Raw genomic sequence first — 14,769 nt, forward strand, 5'->3', positions numbered from 1 at the left:
AAATTAGTTATGGGTTCCTAATTACATCAGAAACAACCTGCTCCTTCAGTATGTTGCTGAGGGGTTGTGTGTGGAGACATCCTGTCTGGCCAGAGCTCAGCTGAAAGGCTTTTTTCTTTTGCTTCCCACTCTGTCATAGATCTTGGATTGTTTTATTATCCATTGGGTTAAACCAGTTAGCATAAAAAACCAAATGTCACTGCTAAGAACTGGAGCAGCCCAGGTCATGCTGCATGTCTCAGTTTATACATGAATGAGCATTTTTCATGACTGAAGGAATAAAATGATGCTGTAATACTGCTTTATTTATGCTAAAACAAGCAACTATAAAGAAAAAAATATATGATCAAAGAGATCCTCTGGTAGATATTATAATAGACTATGTTTATATTTTTCAGTCTGCTGTAGCAAAAATGTTGAGTTTAGTTATCTGAGCTGTCTAAAAAGTCAGGAGTTTCTGTAGGTATTAGAACACATTTTTTGGAAAAATCCATCAATAGCACTTTTTTCTCTCACCTGCATACACAGTAGAAATTTCAGCTTAAATCTTGCAGGTCTTATTCTCTCCTGAGTTATCGATTGTACTGGGCAGAGCATCTTTTGTGTTCAGTCTTATGCTTGGTAATCTTTTAAAGACAGTGTTTTATTTTGTTTTTCCACTCTGCCAGAATTAATGCCTTTTCTCTGAAAAGTTTTTGATAAATTGGCTTTTGTGATTACATTTTTGAAAAACGAGTCAGAAGAGAAGTTCTTTGCCATCAGAGACTTCTGTTCTGTATTTTGGATATGATACTAAAATATTAACATATTTTAAACACTCTCCTCTGGGAGAGGCTTTTTTGGGAAGGGTAAAAACAGAGCACAGCTATCAGTCTGGGTAATAACTGATTAGGGAGAAACACTAAATTAGTGTTTTGAAAGACTTTCTTGCATTCCCCTGCAAACAAAAATAGTGATTTGCCACGGGCAAGTAAAGGTGAGAATGTTTTTTCACTGCAGCAACATTTTATCTTTCTTGATGTTTTATCTTTCAGTGTTTTGCAATTAGTATTTGGGATATGTAGTTCTTCCCTAATGGAAATATCCATTCCATCATTTTTATTTAATCCCTGGAGCTTTTCCATGTTGGTTCTTAGCCAAGTCTCCTCTGTGTCACGATCCTCTTGATAAATTACATCTTTGTGATGCATCTTGACTCAGCGGCCTAATGGATATAACTGTGGAGCTTAAATTTGCAGAGGAGCCCAAGAAATTGGGGGACAAATTAAATTTGTTGTGATTTCACAGTATCTGCTTAAGATCACCTCTGTAATGGCTATGAAGCTGGTCATGCAAACAGTCGAGTTCTTAAATGCAGACATCTACCACAGAAATGTCAGCAGCAACACCAGAGATTCCCACAGCTGCATTTCTGGTAGAGCTGTGAAGAAGTGTGAGTGGTTTTCATTCAGATTTTTTTTTCTTTCTTTCTTTTTTTCCCCCCTGTTTGAGCTCACATATCATCAGGCAGTGTTAAGAGCAGATGAAGCTGTTGCTCCTTGTTTGCTTTAAATCTACAGATCTATCAGTGGCCAGTCAGGACTGCATCTTAGCAGGGCAGTTTTGGAGACTTCTGACCACATTAGCCAGGCAGCAAATGAGATGAGATGAGCTAATTGGTTTGGCTGAAAATTTACTCAGAGAGGAAAATTGGTTTTCAGCTGGATTTAGCAGGCTGATTGTACCAGCGTTGGGAGAGCCAAAGACTAATGGTGGTACAAGATAAGGATTGGAAGAACTGATTGAAAGGGAAAAAAGGACCTTCCTCTCACTTATGGCACTAAATGTGCCTTTATGTTTATGTGACTACAAAACTAAACTCTTGCAATTTTTACATCTGCATTTTATTTAGTGCTAGTGGTCTTACCTCTTCAGGGGTATAATTTCTAGCTCATTGGAAATACTAGAGGTGGTAAATCCCATTATGGTGGGATTTTTCCCTATCCCTGGAAACATTATAATGCTGTACAGATCATATGCAAATGTCCAGCTAGACTATGGAGTCTGAGAAGGGTATGTTTATTCTTCATAAGAATTACGAATCTGTCTGAATTGGTGAGGTCCCATAAACACCAACACTTGAGTATTTTGCTTTTTGTCTGATGCTGTAACTTTTACAAGTCTCACAAAGGATGGATTTTTAAATGCTTCCTGTATATGCATTGTTTTGACTTTAAGTAGGCTTTTCTAGGTTTTGTAGCTTGTTTTTAAAGTTCTGGTGGAACTTTATTTGTGGTTTGGCTTTTTTTCACCTCTCTATTTTTTTTTCATGAGAAGAAGAAAGATTCAGCAAAAACATTAATGTATCTGGCTTATCCCATACTGATTCTGTTCTCCCAGTAACAGAAGTTTGTATCCCACTAGTTCAGGAGCAGAAGTGTTGCCAGTCAAATAATCATTTTTGTCTGACAAATTTCCCGAGCTTCACTTATGAAAACTCATTGATTTTCATTAACTTTGGGTTTCAGAGACACGACTTTAGAGTCTGTGTGATTTCCTTGAATTTCTCCAGTATTGATTTTTTTTAATAGATATATGTGTGAATGTGTGTGTATTTGCTTGTTTGTTTGTTTCCTGGTGTTTTTGCCATCAGACAGCTACACTTCCATAAAAAATTAACAAAAACAATGAACCTTGAAAAAGCCAGCCTAATACTTTTATCATTTAATCTATCCTGGTACAATATCTCAATGACCTAGAGTTTTCTTAGACATCAAAGGAAATGGTTCCTTTTTCAAGCTGGAAGTTCTGCTAGATTGTCCTCTAAAGAGAGCTCCCAAAAGAGTCACATACTTCCCTTATCTGTCTTTTCTTGCTCTGTGCTCACTTTTACCAAGCATATCAAGAGAACTGAATTTTACTCATGTCAGGAAAAGTCTTAGTGAAGGCTGATAGCCTGCAATTCAATTAGAAGACTGATTTCTGAATATGGGAGCTGCTTGTGGTTGGCATTTGTCTGAGGGCATGGATGTGTGTGAATACATAGGCATAGTTTCTTACCCACATTTTTCAGATAATTTTTTTTATCAGGAAGTGAACTCGGTGAAGAATCTCTTACCATCCCACTCAGTTTGCATAGCAACTTTTCAAAATAGCCTTGAGTGAGATTTGTGTGCCTTCAGAATGATTAATCTTCTAGACTAAATAAATAATGAGTGGGTAACAGGGCAGATGAGTTAAATGAGCATTGATAAGTCTTGTCAGTTAAAATCAGTATGGGTAAATGGGGAAAATATCTTGACATTTATGTGTCCTTTTATACAGTTTTTAACAGCTTGTTTCCCATGGAGGCAAACATTCAAATTTCCTCGTCAGTGAAGTTTGAAGTTAATAGTTTCATGGTTTTGATTGTTCAACTTCAATTGCATTTTTATTTAGGGATTGGAAAACTTAGATTATATATAAACATTAGTATTCTCAGGGTGTTGCTGATCTGTGCAATAGTTAGGCAGTATTCTTGTCTTAGCAATCAGATGCTTTGTGCTGTCAGCTTGCATTTCTTTAAAACCTATTTTTCCCCATTCTATTTATAGGCACAGCTGGTGGCACAAATTAAGGGTTTGCTTAACAGTTCTCTTCTTACTCTTACTGTTTATAATTGTGCCAAGCTATATCTGCATGAACCTCCAAACAGGTCAGCTCAGCTGGTCAGAGCAGAGTGGCCATAACACCAAGGTCCTGAGTTCACTGAAGAGTTGGACTCAATCCTTGGGGGTCCCTTCCAACCCAGACTATTCCGTGATGACTTCTGAAACTCAGGTTCAGAAGTTGTAGGCTCAGAACAGAGGGAAAAGGTGTGATTTTTGTGGCATTACTTCAGGGGTATTTCTCTGAAGCATTTGTGCAATGGCCAGGTTTTGAAACAAAGTCCTGAAGCTCTATAAAATGAGGTGAAAGGCAGCCTTTTAGAAAGGTTATGGTCCTTCTTCTCAGTTAAGGTACAGTATTTCTTTGTCTTGGGATAAACCTTTGAAAAGGAGTTGGTATAGCAGAGCATAGTAGCTCGAACTACTGGTGGCCTTAAGGAGTTAAAGCCTTTAATACTTTCTCAGACAACTTTTTCAAGAGCAGCCAAGTATGTTCAGACTGTGTTTTTTTGGATCTTTGTGCTTTTACAGAGGTAGTTTGTTAGTGCTGACCACTTCTCTTTGTATACTAGAGAGCAGATGTAGATCTGCACTCATAACATTTTGTGGTGGGTGCTGCTCATCACCTGTGGGAAGGGAGCTTTACAAGGAAATCTTGTATTCGTGGTGCAAATTCAAATTCTCTGGTTCCCATTGCTTCTGAGAGCTGCATGTTCATTTGGAGAGGCAGTGATTCCTATTAAAGATTTGTCAAGTGAAAAAAAAATGTACCTATTTTGTATGTAACCTGGAAAATGATTTGTTTCAGGTACTGAGCAGTACAGTGAGTACACAGGCTATGCAGAGACCTACCGCTGGGCGAGGAGCCACGAGGATAAGACCCCCAGGTAAAGTGCCACACAAGTATTTTAAGTGAAGGAAGAAATAAATGTTTGAAATTTGAAAACTTGGTACTTCTATGTATTTCCTAGCATTTGCCTTAATGTGATATTTGCTTGATGTTGCTGTCTTCAGTACACCCAACAAGCTAAAAAAGTAGTGTCATATTGGTAATGCCATACTAATTCTCATAAGTGGTACCTGTTGGTTCTTAAACCAACATCTTTTGCAGTTTAGAGATATATGTATTTAATGCACATTTTTATTAAGATACTGGCTAAACTATGGTTTGCAATGTCACAAGAAGTTTGACAATGATACCTCAGATGCCACAGTGCAGCTGATGTGTGGCAAAATAAGAATCAATACCATGAATCTGAGTAGAAAGCTCTGAGCTCTTGAATTTATTTCTCCAGCAATATCATTAGAGTGTATGCACAAAATTACTCATTTGGTATAGAAGCATACACAGTGTACTCTCATTTAAATGTTGGAGGAAGACAGAGAAACACTGACCTTGCAGTGTTCTTACATACTTGATAAATAGTGCTGTGTAATTAGATTTGTTTCACGTTCATGTCCAAAGTCTAGCCAGAGTATTTCTAAATTTATGGGGAGGCCTGTCTCATTTGTGATTCTGCTTTCATTCCCAACCCACAAAGAAAAAGTATTCCATTGTCTGTTATGAGTTCACCTTTTCAGCTGCTTCTAACAGAGAGTCTCTGAGGGGAATTGCTCATTTTGAATTGGGGTTCTATGGCTGATGTTAAACAACTAATGTCATCTATTTTTCTTCCCCCTCCAATTTTAGGGATGAATGGCAGCGACGCTACACTGAGATTGTTGCTATAGATGCATTTCACTTCAGACGTTTCCTTGATCAGTTTGGTCCAGAGAAAATTAGAAGAGAGCTCAACAAGGCCAGTAACTTCTTACAACAGCCTGCAGTCTAATGTTTATAGAGCCTTTTCAAATATTTTTGTTATTGTGTTCATCTGAGGAAGTTCTTGCTTAGTTAGTATCTTATATGACAGGGTTTTGTTGTTAAAGCCTCCTCCTTTCTGCAGTGCAGGAGAGTATGGAGTATTATCGGATGTGTTTTAAATAAATTCAACTATAGGAACACACTGCCCTAATTCTCAGCTGGAAAGGGAATACACCCTCTTGAAATGATGTACAGTGCTGAAGGACCAATTTAAATTAGTTGTGAAACCTTAGCATGTTGACTAAAGTAAAATTCATCAGCTTGTTTCTTCATGGTTGGCAATGAAATTAGCCCTAAAAAAGACAGTTAAGTCTAGTTTGTAAACTTCACTGGTACCTTAATACAAAATTCTAATTGCCTACATCAGTGAGTTTATGATCTGCTTACAATTTTCAATGTATTGATTTGGTTTGGATTTTTAAAATAAATTAAGGTAGATCACTGCAACGTTTATAAGGTGTGTTGTTTTGGCTGATTTTTTTTATGAGGACTGATTGGTATTTAAAGAAAATTTTAAGTCTTGAGTTCATTTTCTGTTCAGGCTCTCCTGAAAAGTTTACTGTAGCTGTGATGAAATGCCTGGGACTCAGGACCTGTATCTTAATTTTTAACATGGGTCCAAATAATGCAAAAGTCTTCCTGCCTTAATTGTTTTCATTATTGATGTTGAATTTAAAGGAAGACTAATGGTGTATTGAAGTAGTTTGAATTTGGTATTTCTAGAAGACAACAGTGATTTTTTGTTATAATTTTGTTGTTTGAGATTGCCTCACAAATCCATATGTGACTCTTGTGTGCCTGCAGGCCTTCTGTGGCTTCTCTCGACCCAACGTTCCCCCTCAGCATCTCTCTGCAATAGCCACGGGAAACTGGGGGTGTGGTGCCTTTGGAGGGGACTCCCGATTAAAAGGTACATGGTAGCAATTAGTTAATGTTCAATTTAATCAAATTACTTATATTTTGATCTTGGGCCATGTGTTTTTGTTAGAGTACATTTTTTGCTTTTGTTATAATTAATACGTTTTTGCCAAGAAATGGCATTCTAGAGAATTGGTTCATTAGTGCTGATCTTTAGGCCACGAGTAATGTGGCCTTAAACAATAAAAGAGCATTCTACTCTATTCTTTATGCTTTAGACTTTTATGCTATTTTCAGTTTAAGGTTCATGGCAAGCCCATGATGGTGAAATGCTGCATTTGCAAGTACTCATAACACTGAAACCTTCCAAAACACAAACATGCAGCTTTAGTTCACAGATGAACATATTCATTGCAGTTGTCAGTCATATAAATCAGTTGACCTTTCTGGAGCAGTCTTTTTAGATTCTGCCTGAAATTCATATCTCTGCAAAGCTGTTTAAAGTTCCTGGTAATTTGCAAGGCTTAACAAATTTGCTGGCAATGGTTAATGTTTAGTTTTACCCCTTAATATATTGCTGTATGCCAGAGGTTTCCAGTCACTCAGTCATGCTGCTTTCTTTGCTGACTTGCCTGATATATCACTCACTTTCTCATGTTCTTTTATATTTAATTAGAGTATTTATAATGCAGCAGACATCACATGCCTACATTCATTTAAGAGCTTTTCCATCAATTCAAGAACTGATGGATCCTGACATATAAATTCATATCCTGGTTCATGTAATCCTAAATAGAAATTTACATTTTTTTGTTGCTGTTTTCAAGCATTTGGAGAGTATTTAAAATTTACTTTTCAGAACAGCTTTAGGTTGCTACAGTGTGGCCATCATCAGGCTACCAGCTTCATTTCTTTGTTAATATGCTTAATTCCTAAAGCATCTATTTTTTCCTCAGTGCTCATTGAGTTCCTGGCAGCCAGGAATTTTTGACTACCATTAGATAAAACAGGCTGCCAAATGCAGGACTAGTATTTACTGTAGGATCTGAGCACACTTGATTTATGTTAGGAAGGCTTAATAAATACTTCAATTTGCGTAAGATCTTGGATCTGAACTATAATATCCCTTGTATGTTTTTATAATGTAGAAGAAGGGATGTCAGTACAGCCATTGCTGTAGGTGGAAATCCAGAAGTTAAATGGGATCACATCAGCTGAGTGCAAAGGACAGGAGAGCTCAGATCCCTCCAGACCCCAGTACCACAGGCTCTATTCTCTTCCTCTGGTGCTTCTTTCTGTACCAGCAGCATGGAAATTTCCCGTGGTATTGTGTATCAGTTATGTCCAGAGGATTGTGAACTCTGATTCTTGGCAGGAATTTTGATCTTCGTTCCATAGCAATTCCAAATAAACAGTAGGATATTTTTAGTATCTTGTAAAGTGAAACTGCACCGTTTGTTTGGAATGAATAATAAGATTCATTAGGTTCTGTTCCCCTATGCAAGCTAGTTAATTAGACTCTTTAAAAGCTGAACTACTGAAGCTTTACTAAATCCACAGCTGGTTCAGTAGTTTAATTAAAATATCATTCCCAGATTGAGATTAATTTCACATGTGAATCATGTAATTTATAATTTTGGCTATGGGTTTACAAGAGGAGGGTTTTTTTGATTAAGGAATACAGTGTTTTAATAGGTCTGTTTAAAAATGTGAAAGATTCTTGAGCTGAGCTCTGAAACAGCTTTCTATTTAGCTTCCACTAGCAGGTGGTAATGCACTATGTACACTGTTTTATTTTAAATTAATCTTTACAAAGACAATATTAATCACATTTTAATTAACGCTACTTACTGGGTAGAAAAAGGAAGAATTAATATCAGAGCTGCACCAACAGGCTCTGAAATAAGACAGGCTGCAGCAGATGAAATAGTTTCTGGGGTCCCTTGTTTGGACTGTTGTAGTTCCCTGAAATGAAACTGTGATTGATTATAAGCTTTTGTAGCACTCCAGCCTGGCCTTGCTGGCTGGTGAGAAAACTGCACTCTTAGTTTGGTACTGCCTAAAAGGGTCCTGGTTTTCTTCTCCCTCTTTGTTGTTCCTGGCTCTATGGTCTGGTGCCCTCCCTTGCCTCAGCTCTGGCTCTTAGCAAACGCTTCACTCTGCCAATTCAGCTGCTGTCCTAGCAGAAAACAATTAGCTTTTATTCTTCATCTATGACTTTTCTGCCAGTTTGGTGAATGGATTTGGCACAGTGATGTCTGATGAGTGCCAGAGAGCTGCAGAAAAGTCAGGATCTGGGTGAAAAGTGGACCAGGGCTACTTTTCTCCAGTTGCAGTGGGTCATTAGCTTGGCTCAACAGCACTACTGATCAATAGTACAGATGATTTCTCAAGGTGAATCTACAAAAAACTGTTTTCAAGATCAGAAACATTTTTCTTTCTTTTGGATATAGAGGAACAAAATCTGTCTATATTGTAATGTTGGCTGAACTTGGGATGCTATGGTTGCTTGCTGTAAACTTACAGGTGTGTTTTTTCCTTCAGCAGATTGTTTTATCCTGTGTGTTCTTGTGTAATCTTTTTTCATTGTTTCAGCCTTAATTCAGATATTGGCAGCTGCTGAGGCTGGACGTGATATTGTTTATTTTACCTTTGGAGACGTGGAGCTGATGCGGGACATTTACAGCATGCATACTTTTCTCTGTGAGAAGGGCCAAACTATTGGTGAGCAAAAAGAAATCTTTGTGTGCACTAAAGAGTCATAACCATCTCTATAAGTAGAATTTTTCCACTACAAATTCTTGCCACTAAGTCCTGAACACAAGCAAATGGGTCTAGGTTTATTTGTACCTGTTTTCAGAATGGGGAGCTCTTCTGATTCAGGATCTACTGCACAGTGCTAATCAGTTAGAAGACTTCTAGATGCCTTTCTGATTTGCTTAGGAGTTATGCTGTAGGATTTGAAAAATACAGATACATGTGGTAGGAGAAGATTTGCAAAAGCTTTTGATGTAACTGCTTTGAAAAGGCAAAAGCTGCTTAGGCATTCTTGATATAAATTTGTGGTTCTGTCTTGATCCTGCAAGATGTGATCTGACATGTTATCCAGTTGCAATACAAGAAAAGCAGTGTATCCATTGTCCTACTGTAATTATTATGTGTCTTTTAATTTCTGAGCCAGAAGCACAAAATTGGGTAGCTGGCAACACATTTGTAAGAAATGTGTATGCAATCCTGATGTTTGTTCAGGAAGTTGAGGGGGCCCATCCTATCTTCTGAACAACCTGCAGACATTCCCATTACATTCTGCTCATTTAGACTTGCTCATATGGCATGTCCTTACTTGGTGTTTAATGATTTCTCTTTGGTTTTCGCAGGGGACATTTATAGGCTGTTGCTGAGATACTACAATGAGCAATGCAGGAACTGTTCCACTTCAGGACCAGATGTCAAGCTGTACTCTTTCATATACAACACCATTGAGTCCTGTGCAGATTCTACTGATGATGATGATGATGAGGATGAAGAAAAAGGGTTGTGTTTCGAAGATTAAAATAAATGTATTTGATCAGAATAATGTTTATCTCCTCCCACTGGTATATTGTGTGAGTTGCTGGACATAATGAATGAGCTGGCTTAATTTATATCAACTTGCATTGGTAGTTATGTATAACACCCAAACAAAAAAACCCCACAAACACCTTTGAGAGATGAGATTTATTTGTTTGATGGTTTCATACATGAAAACCTTGTTCATGTGTGTGCAGAAAAAAAAATTCTTTGGTAAGTCTGGTTTGCGTTATACCTTGTTAAGTAGAATATTTTGGTACACATGTATCTTTCACTCCAGATCCTGAAAAACTTCAGATTTCTCCTGTACTCTTTTGCCTTTATTTTTCAGAGCTCTTGTGTAGATTTCTCATGGAGGCTTAGAGCTGGAGTACAGACAACCATGTAACTCCTCAGATGATGTTAGAGAGAAGCATTTTAATGATTGTTCTTGCTGAAAATTATCATAATCCTTAAGAGTGCCAAGGTACCATCAGTGTTCTTACCAAAGTTCTCATTCATTTAACTTAAAATGTCATGGGTCTAATTTATTTTTTTAAATAAATGGTTAAAAATTGAAAAGTTCTGGGGGAGCTAAGAATGCATTTCACAACTGCATGGTCTTTACCAAATTAGACATAAAAGTTAGCATGAAGAAGTAGAGAAAAAACAACGAGAGTGGGAAAATGAGAAATGTGACCAAAGCTGGAAGCAGAGGGAAAGATTTTCACATGCAACTCTTCAATATTGTTTTTTTGGTGCTATCTGTTACCACATTGAACAAGATCTTAGACATGTTAGTCTATTGGAAGTTTCTCAAGGTTCAGTGCTGCTGGCAATATTTGAGTTAAGGTCTGCTAGTTGTGTTGATATTGTCATATCAGTTCTCCCTTATCTCAGTGTGCATGTGTGTGAGTACAAGATCCCCATGGGATATGTGAGTGAGGAAACAAATCACATATCAGTGGGAGGAAAGTCTGCAGGCTATAGATAAGAACATGAGGTCTATTATGAGTTTCTGCCTGTGTCATTTTAGACACGGGAACAACAGTGAAGAGTTGGCAAAATGTGTAAAACCTGTGCTTTTACTATCTGTGAATACCAAATTAGTGTTGCTGTAGTACATTAATAGTTTACACAAAACTGCAGATACATCTGTGATAAAACTTTTTTCAGGTATTATGTACAGGGCAAATCCAGTGAGACTTTTGTCTATTTGTTGTTTAAGCCCAGTTTAAGTTTCAGCCCAGATTCCTAAGTTTAACCTCTTCTGTGTTAGATGATTTTTGTCTGTTGTAGTTGCTATTATGAGTTAGCAATACAAGTAAAAACTGCAGCAGGAAATGTAGTGACCTAAGTTTCTTAATCAATGAATCCTTTTGAGTTATGTCAGATAAAACTCTCCAAGCCTCAGACACACCATGGTAATTAAATGCTGGAAGCTCTTGGCAGTCTGGCTTAGAATAAATCACTCACTGCTTGATCTGCTCTGGGGGAAGCAACAAGAAAGGGTCTGGGTCGTTTATAAACACCTTCAAGTTGCTGTACCTTGGCATTAATTCTAAGTGGGCAGCTTGAAGGTGTGTTCCTTGGGAAGTGATGGACACAGAGGTTTCTTGCTGTTCTTCTCACCAGCTGTAGTTTTCTCCACCCCCATCTATTATAAGGAAAAGATTTTGGCTAGAATTTCAGGCTTTTTTTCCTGTGTTTGCAACCTGTGTCCTCAGATTTAGCAGAAATCTTTTCTCCTGCTCCTGGTGTTTCAATGTTGGCTCTGGCAATAGGAATAACTGCTTCATTAGCTCTTATTTGGGCATTTAGGTTCAAGTATGATAGTGCTTCTAGATGCATTGCTGATGATAGATGAACCCTATGAATTATGGCAAGTGATGGAAAACTGGTGCTATCAGCCAAACCTTTTTCACCTTATTTCTCAGGATCTTGTATAGAAGGGATGAACAGAATTTGTTCCTAAACAACTGGAAAAAAAATACAACAAAAAGCTTTAGATGGGCTAGAAATGACCTCCCCTTTATTACATATAAATACTGCTTCTTTAGTGCAATATTATCATTGTGGGAAGTGATTGGTCAGGTATGAAAAATGTACCAAAATATGATGGAATGAAATTCTACTTCAGCTCTAGACACAGAAAAATTTAACTTTGGAGAGATTCTCTTGATGATCATATTATAGTTATCCAGTTAAAAGAATTCTTGCAGTGTCAAGTGCTTCCAGGATAATCCTAGTCTCTTTATGCAGTCTGTAGTTTCAGTGATACTGAGCGTTTTCTAATATGGGGAAGAATGCCTTTTGTTTGAGATCATTCATTAGAATATGTTTATCATACTTTTTTCTCTTGTGAAATATGGACAAGAACAAAGGAAAATAACTCCTTTTCCATTTCATGTGTTGTCTGAAAAAGAGTGACATATCTTGGATTCTATGGTGTGATCTTGTAAAGGGCAACATTGTAAGAATGCTTTGAATAGGATTTTGATCACAGGAAGGCTGAAGATTATGTTGTTGTTGTTGTTTGTTTTGGGTCTTTTAAAAGCAAAACAGCACAGAATTAGTTAACAGTTGTGTTACATTCCCATGATGTTCTAATTCAGTAAAGAGCTGAACTGCCCAGATTGCTTCATGTCAGCCCAATATGTGCTCTACATCTTTCTTTTTCTCCCCATTTCCAAACTCCCTGAAATGTTTCCTTTAGCTGGCGATGCCTTTGGTGCTCTGGGGGAAGTAGTGTGGAATGGAGATGGCAGTGATCTCCTTGTGCAGCCTAGAAATCTTCAGTTTCACTCTTGCAGAAACCTGGTGGTGGAGTATTCTGAGTTTGGGAATTTTTTTTTTTATTATTTTTGGGATGTTTGCTATATGATTTCCAATAAAAAGAAACTTCCTACTGAAACTTTTGTTTTCTACTTTATAGCAGCTAAATTGAAAGCTTAATATGAAACAACAACAGGCAGTCATGTCGATTGCAATGTTGCCTCATAGTCAAGTTTGGTGTCTGAGCACTTCTGTTGTTCTACAGCTCTTGCACCTAAATTACTGTTTTGAGGTTTCCTTATCCAATGAGGAGGATCCAATACTGTATATATTAATTTATAAACTGTTGAAGTGTTCCTGACATTCTTCTAAACTTACAGTTTATGCACCATTATATTGTATTGATTTTTCTGAATCTGTATGCTAATGTTTACATAATTTTGTAGGAATACAATTAAAAAAATTCTGACTGAAGCCATGCTGTATTATTTGTCACTGCCTATATTTTCCAGGATGGAAGAATTCCAGCACATTTGAATGCACAGGGCATAATACTGCAGATGGTTCTAGCAGTAAATTGACACATAACACAGAGCTGGGCAATTTATTTTTCCTGTACAGTATTGTGGTGGTTGCTTCTGTCTGCATAGCAATGTAAAACACAATTAGCTACTGTAAATTGGAAGGGTATCAGTGTGAGTGTGAGGTTTTATCCACATGCAGATATTCTGATGTTCCCAAGTTTTTGATAAGCAAGTAGATGTTGGATTATTCATTGAACTTGGTGAAGGAAATGTCACTAAATAAAAGCAAATAACCCCCTAAAATATATATAAATAATTAGCATGTTGTATAAGGGATTTTATGGTTTATAAGACTGGGGCTGAGATCCTCCTAAATAAACCATTTCAAACTTTTTTCCATAATGTTGCTTTAAGCCAGTAAGGAATTAATTTTTTTAGCATTACAGGAAATTAGGACAAAAATATTATTTGATTGCTCCTAAGGTTTTATATGTAGCTGTGCTTATGAAGTTTGCAGCGTTGACACTGAAGGATTTCATCCATCAAACAGCAGCAATGGAAGCAAAGATGACCCAACAGACACGTCTAGGAGAGCAGGAATGAGCAGGTGGGTCATGGCAGAGCAGAGGGAACTTCCAGATAACTGTGCTCATGGAAATGGCCAAAAGGATCCCATTTTCACCAGCAGTGTTTGGCTGGGTGCTGGATGAGCTCTAGGGGTGGGGGGTTTTGGTTATGTGACAACTGGGAAGGGAGAGGAGGGTTGATGCTCTTCATGTTGTACCTTGGAAATCCCAGGTGCAGGGGAGGCAGAAGGTGCTCCCATTGTGCTGCTGCAGTGTATAAGCAGCTGCCAGTCTGTCCCAAGCTGTCCCTGATCTCACTGTGATCAGCAAACACCCTCAGGAATACACTTGGTAAACTCTTAAAAGCAACCATAACCTGTAGAGATAACCCTGAGGATAAAACACAATTCCAAGAGCTGCTTCCCCATGGACTTTTCCTGGTTTTCCCCGTTGTTTTCCCACCTGTGTCAGTGTTTGGACAGAGCAATCCCAGACACCTGAATTTCACAACTTTTCATGTTTACATTCACAGTCTGCATCCTCTCACCCTGAGCAACTTTTTATGACAGAAGGATGGACAGATGGGTGTCAGACCTTGGGATTCCAAAAGCTGTTACAAACTCTTTCAGGTTCACTGAGGTAATTGTATATTAGCCAGTGTAGGGTGATGCAATGCTTGCTCTGGATGGATGACTTGGGTTTTTTCTTTGGGTTTTTTTTTTTAATTTTTTTTTTTTTAATATCTACATAAAGTCATCTTTTGCTGTTTTGTAGCACCTCTGTGTCAAGAGTGAGAACATCCATAAAATCATGGAGACTGCAAGATGCAACAGCTGTCTGAAATGGTTGGGTTTTTTAAGCTCAGGATTGAGTATTTATGATCTTGTTTTGTGCTAACAGCGTTTCACGCTCATTTATCATTGCTTAAGTGAGTGTGACCTGGAAGTTGCATAGGAGGTATTTGTCACTGATAACTCCATTACAGCAATGCCATCAATTTCTGCTGA

At 37.7% G+C, this 14,769-nt stretch overlaps 1 protein-coding gene across 2 annotated transcripts in view; it reads left to right on the top strand.

Moving 5' to 3' along the window:
* Window positions 1–13,136, top strand: part of PARG (poly(ADP-ribose) glycohydrolase) — a 50,458-nt gene extending 37,322 nt beyond the window's left edge. For both annotated transcript variants that reach the window (XM_083866210.1, XM_083866211.1), the window contains exons 14-18: window positions 4,435–4,513; window positions 5,317–5,425; window positions 6,295–6,400; window positions 8,944–9,072; window positions 9,726–13,136. In XM_083866210.1, coding sequence (XP_083722336.1) covers window positions 4,435–4,513; window positions 5,317–5,425; window positions 6,295–6,400; window positions 8,944–9,072; window positions 9,726–9,901 — 599 coding nt within the window. In that variant the 3' untranslated portion in view covers window positions 9,902–13,136. The remainder of the gene's footprint in view (window positions 1–4,434; window positions 4,514–5,316; window positions 5,426–6,294; window positions 6,401–8,943; window positions 9,073–9,725) is intronic.
* Window positions 13,137–14,769: the final 1,633 nt, after the last annotated feature.

The sequence above is a fragment of the Zosterops lateralis genome, assembly GCF_965231275.1.
Source record: "Zosterops lateralis genome assembly, chromosome: 8".
Classification (NCBI taxonomy): Eukaryota; Metazoa; Chordata; class Aves; order Passeriformes; family Zosteropidae; genus Zosterops; species Zosterops lateralis.